The following is a 16,988-nucleotide window of genomic DNA, read 5'->3' as shown; positions in this document are numbered from 1 at the left end:
CCATTGTGAGCACAAGTGGCTGTTAAACATCATTAAGAGATTGAGTCAATTACATATTCACCTAAAAGTGCCCATGGCCCTCTGATCGACCCCAGGTTTCTTTACCTAATTTATTGGAGGTGAAATGTCGTGCCAAGAAAGCTGTTTTTATCAACCGGATTTTGGTAAATATTCACCATATTGTGAAGAATGTGTGGTGACATCACTATTCCTTGCAATGAATGTGACTCATTCATGAACTTATGAGTATTACTTGCCTACCTTCAATGGGAGGTTGCCTTCGGTCACACTTAACGCAATAACTGCAGCAACAGCGCCATCTGCTGGGCTAAATACTCAATGATCAGTCATGAGGTGGTACATTTACTGAGATTTTTTTTTTTATTGTAAAAAAAAATAAAAACCAATAAAAACAATACAAGCTCCAGGTGTGATGTCTGACAGCCCAGACACTGGGTGCAATGCTTGCAATCATAAAATGAACACGAAAAAAATACATCCCATTTAACTGCTGCAAACACACCTGTGCGAGGAGTCGACAACGTTATTTCTTGGCGAAAGAAATCTTCATGGCGTTGCTCTGCGTGATCTTGAAGCCTTGCAGAGCTTCTCGTGCCGCGCCGGCCTGCACTTCGTTGTCAAACTCCACAAAGGCGATGTCGTGCCGGCCGGGGACCAGACGCACTTCCTTGAAGCCCGGAAATCTGCGGCGGAAACGCTCTGTGTTTAAAATGCCAATAAATACAAAAGTGCGAGACAAAATGAATTTTTACTGACTGGTTGAAGAGCATAGACAGCATAAGCTCGTTGGTCTCCTCGGGCAAATTGGTGAGGAAAAGAATGTGATTGGGAGGATTCTCCGAAATCTGGGAAAAAAAAAAAAAAAAAGATAGAAATGCTCAGCTCAATGGCGACAACTTGAGCAATAAAAGGTCCTTAGAAGATGACAGTACCTGCTGGTGCATCTGTCCCGGCATCATCTGACCCATGCCACCAGGGGGCATCTGGCCTGGTGCCATCCCTGGCGGGGGCATCATGCCGGGCGGGGGCATGTAGGGCGGCTGCCCTGGCATGTGAATCATGCGGCCCCCCTGGTTCATCTGACCCTGCAGAGAGCCAGGTTGGCCAATTATTTCAGTAAACTATAAAAAAATATTTTAGGTCATGAATGCAGTTGTGTCTTACAGTCATGCCCGCAGCAGCCAGGGCGGCCGCTTTCTTGTTCCCGCTCGACTCGGGTTTCGGAGGCTTCTTCTTCTCCTTTTTACGATCGCGCTCCACGTAAGTGCCTTTCATTTTGGCAATGATGTCTGAATCCGAATTGGCATACTGAATGCGCTGCGGAAAGAGATGATCCATAAGACTATCGTCAGGTCTTTTTATGGAGGCGTGTTATATGAAGAAAACAAAATGCTACCAATGACATACCATGGGTTTGTCATAGAAGGGAAATCCCTGCATGGATCGGAGCGCATTGGAGGCACTGTTGACCTCTTTAAAGATGACAAAGGCTTGACCCTTCATTTTAAAAGTACGTGCGACCAAGATGTCCAGAATTTGGCCAAACTGTGAGAAGATGGCGTAGAGAGACTTCTTCAACTCTGGGGAGAGAAAACAGAATAGATACTGGAAAATGTGCCGTATTATAATCACACAAAGCCTGGATAATGATGGATACCATGAGGTGTTATTTTACTACATCTTCCAATATCAAAGAATGTAAGTTTTGTGTGTTTTTTCAAATAATGAATGACTTTGGTTGTCGGCGGTCCTCACCATCTTTCTTGATTTTCTCGTTCAAGTTGTTGATGTAGATCGTATGATTGAGCCGAACCTCCGTCGTGGCCATCTGGAAGTTCCAAAAGAAGTGGAATTAACTTTCCGAAAAAGGACATAACACTGCTTTTAAGAGATGAACAGTTTGAATTTTCAGCCGCCATTCATTCGAACGACGTGGGGCTTAGCCAAAATGCTAAAGCTGCATTGTTGAGTCAAAGACCTAGTCTGTTGCTCAGAAACGTCCAAACTACATTATAGATATAAAACACAAAACCGGATCAATTAGGCCTGCAATGAAATAATTGATTCATACATGAAAATATAGTGAAACAATACGTACCTCGATCGTTGAACGAAACGCGGATGAAGCTAATGCTTAATTCTCGCGATAAAAAAAAAACAAAAACCCGAACAGTTCTTCTTCGGTTGCTGTTTTGGCAAACAGCTTTAAGGCGCATTACTGCCACCATCAGACACAATTTCTGGTTTACACTCTACAGTTTTTTAAACAAACACTCGCCTGGCAGTTTTGAATAGCGAACATCAACTTGATATAGTAGTTGCTTCATATTGTTTAAAATGCGTTCGTAGAAACGCCAGTGTTCTGGAAATAATAAAATCGCTTAATACTAATATACTGATTTCCTACAGGGGGTGACAAAGTGCATTTTTGACAATCCAACCCACTGAATACACGAAGAAGAATGTTGTAAGTTGCCAAATATGGTAGTAAACACCGGCCGGGCTTCTCTAGCCAGCTAGGCTACTCCGAAAGTGAGTTTAATCAAAATTAATAATCAATACGTGCAACAGAACAATGCGAATTATGTTTGTAGGTCTTGTTCGTTAACATATTATTAATACGGCTAGTTAGCAGTTAGCACGTCGTAAAAACCTGCTTAGCTGTGGTATTTGTTGCAGCAAGTTGGGTATGATATTTTTGTATACTACAGTGCAGCACATAAAAATGCAATATTGTGGTGGACCTACAGTTAGGAACATATTATTATAAGTATATTTTATGTTTTGTTTTGCTTTTGCATCATATTGTCTTTGTTGCTTTGATCACTTGTGTTTTGTCTCACTTATAAGAAGTGTTTTTTTTACTTCTGTCACAATATAATCATCCTCGACAGGTCTTCTGGGAAAATGTCGGAGTGTCCCCTGCCCTCTTTTCCTCCACCTCCTCCGCCACCCCCTCCTGCAGCACTCCATGATTCAAGAAGCAAAAAGAAGTTTTATCAGACGATAGCAGTCAGCAGAAGCCCGGTGGAAGGAGACTACACGGAGCCTCTCCTACTCATCAGTCAGAGGGCGAGCAGGTGACCGACAACAATAATAAAAGTTGTTCTATTCTTATGACATCTGCTCAAGGCATCAGAAGCATACACAACCAGAAAATTATCATTTTGCAAGAAAACAAAACTATAAATGTATTTTCTTGCTTAAAGTCACTGAATCGAAAGTTGAGTTCATTTTGTCGTACGTTCCAGTTTCAGCAGAAATCTCCACTGGACTCTGGTAAACAAGTACGTGCCTTCGCTTATCCAAGATGGCCCACAGTAAGTGCGGAATGCTTATCAAGTCCTGTCATGCTTTTCTTTTGACTGATAGGGCTTTTATGGAATGCTATTTGAAAATACTTTCACATTGATGTCATTATTGAGCATACTGTACTGTGTTTACCAGGGTGTGACGGCAATGCCAATTGTGTTTTTTTCTGTTTGACTTACAGGTGCGGCCTGGTGGCCTTGTGGATGGCTGCTCACCTGCTGGGGCCGCCTGTTGACATGCACACCTTGTTTGGGACTGCGCTCAAGCGAGGCTTCACAGCACACGGGGAAATGTTCTCAGGTAACAAAAAGGAAGGGAGTGAAGGTGTGTTTGGCAGGGCGCCATATCACTGGTGTGACTCTCACACATACATGCTGTCAAGCACACTCCTGAAACACTATTACACATGACAGTCATGCCACTCAAAACGTCATTCTGAAATATGATCGTACGGTAAATACTTTTTGCATCTCCTTTCTGTGTCAGTTCGGAACATGGCGTTGCTGGCTGAGGAGGTGTGCGGCTGCAAGGCTGAGGCGCTGTCGGGTGGTTTGGTACGCGACAACGCCACCAGGATTGTCGCACACTTGTGGAGCAGACAGCCTGTTCTCTTCCCGTATCCGTCCCCCCCTCCCTCTATAGAGCTAATTAAGGTCGTAGGGTGACCCGGATCTCGACTTACTTTTTGATTAGTTCTTATGAGAGTTTCTCAAGTGTCTCTGGATCCTCACTCTAGCTAGCTGATCAATAAGACCTTGACACTGGACGTCCAGATACGATGACGACTTCAACCATGAGCCTTGCGAGCGTGAAGGCCACAGGGCGCACTGGGCCGTGGCTTCAGGTAAGACACGAACGCCAAATTATTAAATCGCCATATAGTTGACCTGCCCTATCGTCGCAGGTGTTCTCCTGGGTATGGACCAGGGTTACGTGAGCACAGAGCCAACCCAGCCTGACTCGACTCTGCCGTGGATTCACCTGCGTGGACACTCTGGCTTCTCCTCGTCTTTGGACAGCTCACATATTAGAGAGGTCTACGTCTTAGCCAAGCAGGGGAAAAGTCTGCGCTACCAGCTGTGGAGTTTGGACAGCATTGCACGTAGCAACAAGCAGCTCATGGAAATGGCCCCGCAGACACGCAACAACGGGACACATTATGTGCTTCCCATGGGCGGAGTTGAAGGCGGGTTAGCCGGCGAGGCTCTTTTACTGCATAAAAGGAGACAACTTGATGGGGACGCACGCACACAGTGACAGTTTGTGTTATGACAGCACTTAAGTGAGTCGCGAAAACAGTCAAAAACAATTAAATTTAAAAAAAAAGTCTTATTTCCAGTTTTATTGCAATCTGTTGCCTTCATGGCAAAGAAGCAAAGAAGATTCCATATCAAATGTAACCTGTTGTTGCACTTTCTCCACTTAAAAATACACTTGTGCTTATAGAATACAAATATTTCGTTTCCTCCCAATCCGAAAGCACCCAGTTAGGAGAAGGGGGCAAAAAAAAAATTAATCTGTTAGCTGGTATGCTTGCATGGAAGAAGTAGTAGAACACACTCTGTAAACAAGTCGATGTTGACTTTTCAGAGATGACTGATTTCCTGTGTGTGATCAACACAGTCAAAGTCATTTACTATGGCATGTCAATATTTTCTAATTATGCACAATTATTAGTTATTGCTGTTTTCCAGTTCGGTTTGCAGATCGGGATGCAAGATGGTTAAAAAAAAAAAAAAATCAGAAACGTGATCACTTAACTCAAGATTGTTCCAGTTTTAAATGTTCTTTGAATTTTTTTTTGTATGGCTCCCACGTCGCTGTAAAAGTAGAAAGCGGATCAATTTTGAAGAGCCCAACCGCAATGCTGCTTCCCATCTTAAAAAGAGGCACGGTTCGTTTTGATCGATGGCTTTCTCGAGGATGCATAGTGCAGCGAGTTCCAAAACAAAAATGGTCGCCGCTTGTAGATCCATGAAGGGAGGGGGCGACTCGTGTTTGTCGAAGAAAAATAGCAAGAATGTCTTCTTTTAAAAAGCTAGGCACAGAATTTGTACAAAAGGTAAGCGGGTTACATAAAGCCCAGAAAAAAGAAAAAAAAAATTTAAATACATTTATATTTACACTTGGCGTTGACGTGGTTGAATAACCAGCGTTTTAGTGTTGCTGAGTGTTTGTTTGCAAACCCCAAAAGGAGGCAAAATAACCTCCCAGGAAGGCTGCGATGTTCCGACGACGAAGAACAAGTCCTATCTTGCTTACGGTGGAACGAGTCCGCATTGTCCACTTGTTCCAGTTTTGTTATGGACAAGTCTTGAGCGGCTCAGGATCCCTGCGGCAGCATGGAGGTGAAGATATCTATGAGGTTGTCCAGCCCCCACATGTAGCCGTCCTCCTGGTTGCCTTCCACCCAGGGGGTCCGGTGGTCCAAGGTTCTGTGTGCGGGCAGCGGTACCGTCTTGCCAAAATCGATCATCCACACGCGGGCCTTCCCCGAGGCGTCGTGTACAAACAGTAGAGAGCTGCCCACCACCTGCAAAATCACAGATGGACAAATTATTCATTTAATTGTACTTTCACCCAAAAAAAAAAAAAAACTTGGGGTGAAATATCACCAAAACTCAGCTGAGAGGTCTGTTTTGGATTTTAGTGAGTGTGAGTTTTTTACCTCATGGGTCTTGAAGAAATGCGACTGCTCCAAGACTGACCGCAGCTCCTCCAAGCATTGCAGGTAGAGCTTCTAAATGAAAGCAAAGATCAAATATTATAATATTAATAATATACGTGTATATTTTTTATTATTATTATCGGAGCGTTTTTGAATACAGGATGAAAATAAAATTTTTTTTTTTGAAATTCAATTAATTGAAGTTTAATCGATTATGAAAATAATTTATAGTCTCTCTCTTTGAAGGCAACAGTGAGTGGAAACCCACCAAGGTCTGAGTGTTTCCGTCAACAAAGTCCTCCAGGGCCCGCATCACTTCCTCTTTGAGTTTGGTGGTCTTAAAATTGGAGTTGCAGGTGCCGTCAGATTTCTGCAGAAGAGCAGATTGATTTTTTTTCCAGCTCAAAACGCCCCCCGTATTTACAAATCAGTTGAGAGTTGTGCCGACTGACCTTGATACCCTCGATGCGGAAGCCGAGCGTGGCGGTGGAGCTGAGCGTCTCCCTCCACTGCATGTATCTGGGCTTGAGCACGCCCTGCTGGGCCCTCTCCTCTTCGGTGGGGGCCCCGGGGTCCACGGCCACCATCTTCTCGTACATATCCTTGCGTAAGCGGGGTCGCTCTCTGGCTTTCATTAGCTCCTCCTCCAAATAGGTCCTTAATAATAACGGGAAAAATAGTTTCACATGAATGAAAGCTTTTGTTCCGTTTCAAGTGAAACTTTCCCTGTACGGTTTAATCTCCATTTCTTTTCGAATTTTAACTATGGCAAGAACGTTGAGGTTCGACGGTGCCTTTGTCCATAGCGACGCTGATAACAAATCCACTAACCTTTCAAAGTCTGCGTAAGTGAAGTGTTTTCTTCTCACCTGCTGCCCATTTTACAGTCCATGATGGACGGCGATTCAAAATCAGCCACCAGATCGTCCATCAGGTTGTAGTCCTGCTCGTCGCGCTGCACCACGCCGTAATAACCGGGCACGTACGGCTGCAGAGTGTCCTTCATCAGCTTCTGGAGACACTGCTGCTCGCACTCGCAGTAGCGCTTTAGCAGACGACCGTTCTCGCCCGGCCGGAAGTTACCTAAACGGAAACAAAGAGGGGTTGAAGAGCGTGGTGTCGGGAGGCCGATGGAGCTCGCCGTCCGATCGCTACGTACCCGCGTGGCCGGCGAGCTGCACCCACGGGTAGCGCTTCTTGTAGGACACCACGAAGGGAGACCAGTGCACCATTGTCTTCAACTTATGCCACGACTTATTCTGGAATACAAAAAGAAGGGTGTCATTGTCGAGAGGAAACCCTCGGTGGACAAAAATAAACGTGAACACGCCTTTGTAGACATTGGTCGGATCCTCCCCCTTTAAGGTGTTCTGACAAAGCCCGTTCATGAAACATTGACTAAAGTGTCGTAAAAACAGAGTCCGACTGTCTGGAACTGTTTGTTTTATCTGCGTAGCAAGGACAGTGTTCGCTCGGGGCTGTGACGCAAGCAATAGATTACACACGCGTGTGTGTGTGTGTCTGCGTGCCTGTGATAAATAAATCAAATAGCGTGCATGAGCTTAAAACGTTTGAAATCTTTTCAAATTCCAGCCGTGACACTCGGCTCCTCCTATGACCGTTGTGTTTACATGCCGGCAATATCTGCGCTCTCCTCGCACGTATTCTTTCCACAGCTGCTGTGTGGAAATTCGGTCATCATAAAAGCGAATATCGTCAGCGAGCGGAAACAGCGGCCCTTTGCTCACCTGAAAAACAGGCTGGATTTGACTCCAAGCGCTTGTGTCACTCAAAAGTTGGAATAATTGAAAGCTCACACTAACGAAGGCTTTTGGAAACGCCATTGAATCTCCAGTGACGTCATTGGAAAAAAAAATTTTTTTTACATTACAAATTGAATTTGAACAAGGGGTGTGCAGACTTTTTATAGCAGATATTGACAGAGCCGAGCCATCGTGGGTCGTGAAATGTCCAAAACAACCAGCTGTTCGATTGTGGAGGAAGATCGGGCCGCCGGTGACGAGTGACTCGGGAGTCACCCGCGGACACGCCTCCTCGTATTAACCTCGACAAAGTACGTCACGGGCGATGATGAGACATGCGCGCGTCAAACGTCTTGCGGAATGTTTTGCTGAAAAGGCTGATTTCCTCTTGAACTTTTGACTCTGACCGAGCGGCGAGTGAAAAGGCTTAAGTCGCCCTTGTTTCTAATTGGGATTTTCAGTCAGGTCAAATTGATTGCATTTCTCTCTCGATAGTGAGAAAGACAAGAAAAGGAAATGTCCTCATGACAAGTGTCCTCACACACAATGTGGTTCATGTGAGAATGCTGTGTCAGAGTGACTGATATTTCCAACACACACACACTTGATCTACAGAACAATTGAGGCCCTCTACTCGAGATGGGGTGGAAAAAAAACATCACATGATGTGGCTATGTCGATAGTTGCTCTTTGTTTTGTTCTACGACACAGGCGTCATTGGAATTGACAATTAAGCCAAGTTGCATGTTTTTAGAATATGGGATGAACCAGAAGCACAAAAGCACAGGGAGAACATGCAAGCTGAGACTCCAAGCCATAACCATTTGACTGTGAGGCATGTTTTGAAAAGTAGCTTCCAGTATTTGGACAGAAAAGTACAATTGCCTCAATTATAGTAGATGGAGAGATGTGTTGGAAGTAAGCACGATCAAAACAAAAACAAAAAGGCAGCTAGCTTGCCTTCACCGTCAGTGTGGCTTGTTCTCGTCTTGGAATCTTTTTTTTTTTTTGTTCTCCCAGTCAACTTGTGCGGACTTGCGTTGCTTGCTTCATAATCCTCCTGACAAATCGTCACACGGAGCCTCCCGCGGGTTCTCCGCGAGGAATTCCAAACGCTCCCGGTGCCGTTTTGACATCCTATCATTGTCCTTTTACCTGATGTGGACCAAGCCCGCTTTGTTTCATTTTACAACTCGACCTCGCCTGTCTTCTTTTGTCCCATAATTCCCCTTCCCATGCTGAGCCCCCCCACGCAGTCACATGATGAAAAGCGAACCACCATTCCCTCCCACTGTGGCAAATTCCACAGCGGTGTGTAAAGCGTGCAAAGGCTGAGTCTCCGGTGAGCGGAGGTTGACAGACGTGAATGTAACGCACCCTCCGGTGATGGAAAGATGTGCTCGTACGCGGAACCTGTCAGACGACTGTCACCGGAGAAAGCGGCGGCACGCTGTGCGCGCTTGGTAACCGTTTGCACAGCACGCAAAGTGTTTTAAATCCAAACCACATCCCGTTGCCCCACATTGTCCGAGGTGTTTTACGACGCTTCACACGTGTTTATGGCAGTTTTGCGGCGTGAGTCTGTTTTTAAAACAATCGGCCGAGTCATTTTTTAGAATATAACAATATTAAACTATTGAATAAAATAATCACGAACAATTTACCCCCAAAAAATTACAAATAAAACCCTGACCGCGACACAGAGCGTGTTGCAGGCAAAAAAAAAAAAAAAAACTTTCGAGTATAATCAATTTAATTGGATAGAAAATAACACTTGCCTGACACCCGAGTTTCCACTCGTTCCTGCCGCCGGCGTTTTAGAGAAGTTTACTCAGTACTCGGAGTTTAACTCGTGGGAGGATTTGAATCAGATTACATTAGGAACATTTCATCATCTTCAAAACCACGAGATTTGGAGTTACGGCCACGATTGGAACATGTCATAGTGATGGAGTATGTTTACCGCTCCAGACAGGGGTGTTTCCTGTCACTGACACAAAGTAGATGTCAGCTTTGTTCCCTCTCGCTCTTTATTTATTTACTTCAATAGTGGGAATGCTGAGTTTGCATAACCACAGAAACCAAGTGTGACTGTAAAGTATAAAAAAAAAAGGGAAGCGTTGCAAATGTACACATTTTACGTTTCAGTGTTTTGTCATCTTATCTCAGCTTACATTTAGCGCCGACACGCAACATTCTTGTGTCAAGGGGAGAAAAAAAAAAGTACCATATATGGCAAGTACGTTGCCTAGCAACCGGCTTTGCCTTCAATTCAATTTTCCATGACACACGCGCTCAACTCAGAGCACGACGCAGCATCACGTCGACGGTCTGCTTGTGTGAGAAAGTTCTCTCAATCTTACCAACTAGTTTGACACTTTATTTTTTATTTTTTTTAAATTGATGGACACAATGTGCCTATGAGAGCCCAGGCTCTTATCAGAAACTTACGAGAACACGTCATCCTGTTTGTTACAACAGCTCAAGTGTGCTCAGGTTGCTCATTTCCTGTGTATGGATGAAATCGCCAGTAAATGACAGCGTCCACTCTTTGGCTGCAGCCACCGAGTGTTGCTAAACCAAATGCATAAGAACGTGGACAAATATATACCGAGTGGAGACGTTATTTAAAACTGAAATCGATTTTTTTCCCATGTCATTTTGATTCATTGTCAAATCATTATTAGTTGTTGAAAATGTTGGCTTAATAAAGACGTCGATGACATCATCGATGCATGGGCTCGTCGGTCGTCGCTTTACCGAAGTCAAATTCCTTGTTTGGCACGCTCAAACATGGCGAATAAATACTCTTGAATCTTGAATCTTGAATCTTTATGGTCGACTATGAAAAGCAAACCAACCCGCAAGTACGTAAACACGCAACGACCTGGCAAAGTAACCATTCCTCGAAGGAAAGCCGAGACAGTAAATCTGCAAGCTCTTAAAGAAACCCGCGTTTAGGTGCGATTAAAAGTTTTGCAAGTGATTAAAACTGTTTTGGCTGACCCCGCTGCCTGACGGTGAATGAGGCTCATTTGAACCTCGTACTGACACTCATACTTGTTTCGCTTTCTGTCTGCAAAAGAGGAAAGTAAAATTCCACACAAGGGTGGACAGTTCCGAAGTAATGTTGATTATTAATGGTAAATGGCATGATTATGAATAGCTTCTTAATTGCAGGAAGGGCGGACAAGAGTTAAGTCCTTCAAACAAGGTGGATTCATTGGACAGCCGCCTCTTATCGAGGAATCTAGTTTCTGTGCCCTTTTTTTTTTTTTTTTACAGTGAAATGTCATTGCAAGAATTTCTACTTAATCCAAACTCAGGAGAAAAATACACAAGAAGGGTCGGTATCTTCCTTCTTTTGAACGAGCAACTGATGCTTTTGCGTAGGTGAACAGCACTTTGTGGTCGCTTTGAAAAACAAAAGTGAAACACAACAACAGAGCTGATTTGACAAAGTGAGTGACAAAACGAGTTAAACGTGTATGGAAGTAGTTATGCCATCTTGGTCATGGGAAGATCTGGACGATAAGAGTCCTTCTTCATCTTCAGTTCAAATTGAATTAAGCAGGCCTATTGATTCAGTTTGAATCAGAACACTGTACTGCAGAGTGCAGGCTTCAAACTTGAGCTATTGCTTGTTCATTCAGTCTATAAAATCCACACTTCTTGACTATTTTGTCTCTTTAAAGATAAAACTTGAGCAGACATTTAAACCCAAATCCTCAGAGTTGTGAGTCAGATATACAAACCACTACCCCACCGTGCTACACCATAATTTCAATGAAAGGAAAACGTGCAATACAAATATATCAGAAAGAAAATAATCGACTTTACACTAGCAGAAACCAACATTGTAAAAGCTGAGACGGCACTCACCGACGGGCCATCCTCCGGGCTGCTGAGGGTCATAGTCGGGGACAAACTGGCCTCGATGTCGCTGCCCGTGTAGTCGTCCTCGGATTCCTCAAAAGACGAAGCGGACGACAGGCCGAGAGAAGATGAGTTGGACAGCTTCCTGGGAGAGCGCATCAGTGCCGGGGACCCCCCGCAGCCGCTGTCCGAGCACGGAGACTCGTCGTCTGGGTGTAGCTCCGAGCCCCACCCGGCGCTGAGCTCGGTGCGGAGGCTCAGCCGAGTTGACGACTCCTCGGATCGAGTCGGACTGGGGTCCCGGGTGATGATGAGTTTCGGTATGGGGCCGCGATAAGAAAGAGTCCGGGGGGGCTTTTCAGAGTCACAATCTGTGTCATCGAGCGGACAGGGGATGATAATTAAATCACTTTTGGTCACTGTAGTCGAATCGGCCACTTGATTATCACAATCGCCAGACTGTGAGCTTGTTAAAGTCCGCTTAGAGTCCGACTCATCGGGGCACAACTCTCCCAATGGTGCCATTACACGATCATGGCTATTTTCCCCCCGTGGCTGATACTCCATGGCCCCCGCAGGGGGGTCCGAGGCATTGTCCTCCTGCGCGGCGCTCGTCTCGACGCAGTCCGAAGCACTGACTTCAGCGCTCCGCCTCCTCGCGAGTGGCTTCTCGGTTGAAACAAGCGCCGTCTCCGCGCTCACATCTCGGGTAGGCGTCGGCGCCTCCAACAAGCCAGCGGCGGGGATTCGCTGCTCCTCGACCGCCGATACGGCCTCGTCCCTGGCTAACTTTCCCTCTCGACGTTCTTGACGGGCGGCTGGCTCCACCGCTTTGTTTCCGCAGCTTGGCTCCGGTTGCGTCGGGCTGGAGTCTCGCTTTCGCCTTCCCAAGCACGACAACGCTTGTCTTTTCATCGGATTCCCGTTTATCCGGAGAGTATGACGCTTTTTCCTGATATTTGGTCTACGAGTGTCGGGACGTCGGGCCGCCTCGCTTGCTTTCCATGCTGCGCTGTCTGGGGTGGTCGTGGTGGCGGCGGTTGAATGTGAGGGAACGGAGCGAGTTTGGCCCATCTCATTCGCCGTACAAGTGAACAACTCCAGAGACACGCCCTTTGGCTGTTAAGTATGATTATGTTTAAAAAAAAAAAAAAACTAATTCAGCGTGACTCTTAAAAGCATACACACCGAATCATTAGTCATACTGTCCGGTGCTGGAAAATCTTACATTGTTCCTTCCTTTGCTTCAGTCGTCTTGCTTAAGTAGACAGTTTGCATCTGCGCACGGAGACTCTTGTTCACTGCAATGACGAGCATAAAAAAAAAAAGAAAACTGAATACCACCTTAAAAAACATGTAACTTTTCCAAGCATCATCATTCACGACTAAGTTTGAATAAGATGGTCTCATGTGTTTATCAAAATTCAGGCACACCCAGTATCAGATTCCTTAAAAATACATTTACTATTATTGTATTTGAACATTAATAATGCACTTAAATATAGGAAAACGTAAGTGTTAAACGAACATGGTTTACAAACTAAATAATGCACTTAAATATAGAAAAACGTAAATGTTAAACTAAAATGGTTTACAAACTAAAGTGCAGTACTGTAGATGGGCAGTGATCTTTCACACAACACTACAGAGAGCCTTTGAAAAATGATAAAAAATAAATATAAAACAACTTTGTGCACTTTGGGGCTGTACTGAAAGGTAGCACAATTGAATAACCCAAAATACAGCTCTAAAGTCACAAAAAAATATTAAGGCAAATAAGAAGTGCGGTTGCTGTTTTGAGTGATTTTTATAATGACCATTACTGCCCCCTACGGGACTGGAGTGGCACAGCATGTCAAGATTTTCAACTCATTCCCTATAGTTATTCTCGTTCATTAAAGGCTAATGCATGTCTTTATGTGTCTTGTTATGGACCAGTCCACGATGTACCCCCGCTCTGCAGTTAACGCCAGATTGCATTTTCAAATCCAACCACTACAACTCGCTAAGGAATATTTAGAAAAATAGAAATCACAAACTAATTACAGTACTTTTGGTTTACATGACGCCAGATGAAAGAAAATACGTGAATCACGCTTGATATGCATGTCTGCAAGTCACAAAGGACTTCTGGAGCAGCAATAATTGGTGAGCAAACACATTCCTCCTTCAAAGGGAACTGGATAAACAACTGTTTGTCAGTTTGATGAGAGAATACAATGACAGTTACTAAATTCAATGGCACCGATAGTCAAGTTAATTAGGGCAAGAATTGAAAATGAACTGACACACCTACAGGGTGTAAAAGTATCACAAAGTCTTAAGGCCATACAAGAATGAGGAAAAAAAATGAAAGCCTTTTCCTACTACTATTCCTTATGACGACGGAATAAAAATAGGAAGCGATACAGCACAGCTTGAACTCAACACGTTTACGTGTCCGCATACAGGAGACAGCGTGTGAGGCTGGGGGGCATCACATCTGACACCCGGACCACCAATACTGGAGCCCCTCAGGGGTGCGTCCTCTCCCCACTGCTCTTCTCTCTCTACACCAATGATTTCTCCTCAGATGACTCTCCTGTGAAGCTCCTGAAGTATGCAGACGACACCACTCTCATCGGACTGATCCAGGAAGGTGATGAGACTGCGTACAGACAGGAGGTGGAGCGGCTGGTCCACTGGTGCAACCAAAACCATCTGGAGCTGAACCCGCTCAAGACCGTGGAGATGACAGTGGATTTCAGGCGAGACCCTTCACCACTTTTGCCCCTCACTATCCGCAGTAATACTATTCTCTCCACAGACACCTTCAAGTTCCTGGGAACCACAATCTCTCGGGACCTGAAATGGACCGGCCACATAGACTCTGTCCGGAAGAAGGCCCAGCAGAGGCTGTACTTCCTGAGACAGCTCAAGAAGTTCAACCTGCCGCGAGAGCTTCTGAAGACCTTCTACACTGCCATCATCCAGTCTGTCCTCTGCACCTCCATCACTGTCTGGTTTGGATCAGCCTCCAAACAAGACAAGCACAGACTGCAATGGACAATCAGGACTGCAGAAAAGATCATTGGAATTAACCTCCCATCTATCCAAGACTTGTACCTGTCCAGGACCAGGAAACGTGCAAGGAACATCTCTACAGACCCTTCTCACCCAGGTTGCAGTCTGTTTGAACTACTCCCCTCCGGACGGCGTTATAGAGCTCGGTACGCCAAAACCAGCAGACACCGAGACAGCTTCTTCCCCCAGGCTGTTGCTCTGATGAACTCACACCACTCATAGAGTCTCAGAGGCATTACTGTGCAATAACATCCTGCTCTTCACACCTTTTGAATTTGTCTACACTGTTTTTGCCATTATTCACATGTCCTGAGTGTTGTTAGTCACCTATATGTTGAACAGAGGGTGTGTTTTACCGAAGTCAAATTCCTTGTTTGGCACGCTCAAACATGGCGAATAAAAACTCTTGAATCTTGAATGTATGGAAGCTGCACTGGGTCATTTTGAAAGCCATTCCGGAAGACTTCTAGGATTCATGGGCTCGCTTCTCTGTTGTTCACTATGATGCAGCAATCGCTCTGCACTCAGGAAGGAATGTTCTCACAGCGGAAGCAAGACAGGAACGATAACAATGGAAACAACAGCTCACTGAGAATGAAACATATATAGCCGACTGTGCTCATTCTTAGGACATCGAGATCGAATATACTCCGCAAAAACGACTCATGATGAGTTGGCTAATGGAGAGGGATGGGTCCTAAATGGTGCACAGTCACTCAGTCAAGTTACGCAAACTTTAGAGGAAATTGGAGTTTTGAAGGATATATTTTTTAGATATATAAATAGAGTGTGACGGTTCATGCCTGGACAGTTTTGGGGAGGGAAAAATGTGAGGCCTTATCATCATCTAGAGAAAGATGCTATCACAGTCTGGGGGAAAAAAAACAATGCCCAAGTACAGTTCAGTTCAGTTGCATTTATCTATTAAGATCATGACTACATTTTTATTTTCCTATACTTAAGTTCAAACCGTGCATAATATTACAGTGAAGTACAATAATATTAAAGACACTTTCTAGGAATAAAATCCCTGTCTTGTTTTTCATGAACACTTAGGCCAACTATGCTAGCGCATATTAATGTTGGTCATTATGTTGGCACTTGAAGAAATAAATATTTGATATATAATATAGCCAATATATATTTACTGGATAGCGAATGTCAGTGATGTCATGTTCACTCACTTCAAACTCGTAAGTTTCTTTCTCTCATCTACTAACTGTGACATTTTGGTGTAAAACACTTTTTTTAAAATGTTGCAGTGTTATTTATTAATTTGCATATTACTGAGAGTCCCTCAAACAACATTGGAAAGGTGATGGAGGCGTTCCCCAATTGTGGAATCCACTTCTATTTCAGCTCATAGAAGTTGAAAACACATTTGTTTAGGTAGGGATTCCAGTTGAACTTGATGGTTTTGATTTGTCGTCTTGTATAAACTGTAAAATGTTTATGACTCACTATGTGAAGCACAGTGTGCGTCATCTCTTGGAGAAGTGCTATTTAGGTCAAATTATCCAACTGCACTTATTTACAATTTTGCAACTTGTTCATTATATTAGGACTTAATTCTTGTCAATTTGTAATTCATGTCGAAAAATAAGGTCGACAAGTCATTCTCAGTACTGTACATAAAGAATTGAAAGTATTCAAGCAATTAGGGTTGGACTTGCCCTTCAGTAAAGTATTTTCCGTCGTGCTGAATGTTTCACTTTTGGAATCAAACTACAGAAAGAAATGCATTTCTCAACAATATTGCAATATATGAAGGTGCACCTGTATGTAAATATTTGAACAATTTTGATGTTTTAAATCACACAGTATCCAACTTTCATGACAATCCAAAATACTTTGACGCACAACAAGCAACCCAAAGAACAACGCGTGGATGAGAAAATTAAAAGACGACACTTACCTGAGATGTTTTTCTCGCGTGCGAGATGCAGCTTTAAAAAGTCGCACGATGGCTTTTCTGAAACATGTGTAAGAAGTTGCAGCGCGCACGTCTTTTGTCCTCGATTGTCAGGATGCGGTTTATGCCAAAGAGGAAACGCCTGTTCTATGTTAACACACTAATTCACTTTTTGTGGTTAAAATTGCCTAAGTTCAAGTTTGCTTGGTCTAATACAAAAAGTAAAACATACAAAAAAATAACCTTAACGTGTAAACTACGAAATTACGGGACGTTTTGAGATACTTTGAAAGTTAAACGCGGCAACTAAATGTCAAAACAAGCAAAAGGGTTACATTTCTGGTCACGTGATTTAAAGTGCGTTGCTTTATGA

At 44.1% G+C, this 16,988-nt stretch overlaps 3 protein-coding genes across 4 annotated transcripts; 1 reads left to right on the top strand and 2 right to left on the bottom strand.

Moving 5' to 3' along the window:
• Positions 1-358: 358 nt before the first annotated feature.
• snrpa (small nuclear ribonucleoprotein polypeptide A) lies at positions 359-2,174 on the bottom strand. Its single transcript, XM_037267117.1, has 7 exons — positions 2,121-2,174; positions 1,777-1,851; positions 1,429-1,601; positions 1,186-1,338; positions 954-1,106; positions 778-866; positions 359-704 (listed from the first exon to the last, which is right to left on the bottom strand). The coding sequence occupies exons 2-7, from the start codon at positions 1,847-1,849 to the stop codon at positions 545-547; spliced, it is 801 nt and encodes a 266-aa protein (XP_037123012.1). The 5' UTR covers positions 1,850-1,851; positions 2,121-2,174; the 3' UTR covers positions 359-544.
• A 296-nt stretch (positions 2,175-2,470) lies between these two features.
• On the top strand, positions 2,471-5,073 carry c13h19orf54 (chromosome 13 C19orf54 homolog). Of its 2 annotated transcripts, none has more exons than XM_037267115.1 (7): positions 2,471-2,553; positions 2,916-3,101; positions 3,273-3,308; positions 3,515-3,633; positions 3,820-3,949; positions 4,107-4,177; positions 4,238-5,073. In XM_037267115.1, exons 2-7 carry the CDS (start codon positions 2,929-2,931, stop codon positions 4,588-4,590), a joined length of 882 nt encoding a protein of 293 aa, XP_037123010.1. In that variant the 5' UTR covers positions 2,471-2,553; positions 2,916-2,928; the 3' UTR covers positions 4,591-5,073. The 2 variants fall into 2 exon arrangements, with proteins under 2 accessions (XP_037123010.1, XP_037123009.1); XM_037267114.1 differs by having other exon boundaries at positions 3,273-3,341.
• Positions 5,074-5,345: 272 nt separating this feature from the next.
• Positions 5,346-16,946, bottom strand: itpkcb (inositol-trisphosphate 3-kinase Cb). Its single transcript, XM_037267113.1, has 9 exons — positions 16,619-16,946; positions 12,869-12,941; positions 11,647-12,759; positions 7,161-7,260; positions 6,871-7,084; positions 6,454-6,658; positions 6,270-6,371; positions 6,002-6,073; positions 5,346-5,866 (listed from the first exon to the last, which is right to left on the bottom strand). The coding sequence occupies exons 3-9, from the start codon at positions 12,712-12,714 to the stop codon at positions 5,657-5,659; spliced, it is 1,971 nt and encodes a 656-aa protein (XP_037123008.1). The 5' UTR covers positions 12,715-12,759; positions 12,869-12,941; positions 16,619-16,946; the 3' UTR covers positions 5,346-5,656.
• Between the last annotated feature and the right edge of the window lie 42 nt (positions 16,947-16,988).

The sequence above is a fragment of the Syngnathus acus genome, chromosome 13, assembly GCF_901709675.1.
Source record: "Syngnathus acus chromosome 13, fSynAcu1.2, whole genome shotgun sequence".
Taxonomy (NCBI): Eukaryota; Metazoa; Chordata; class Actinopteri; order Syngnathiformes; family Syngnathidae; genus Syngnathus; species Syngnathus acus.
Note: the sequence above shows the minus strand (reverse complement) of the source record. Positions and strands in the feature narration are given on the sequence as shown.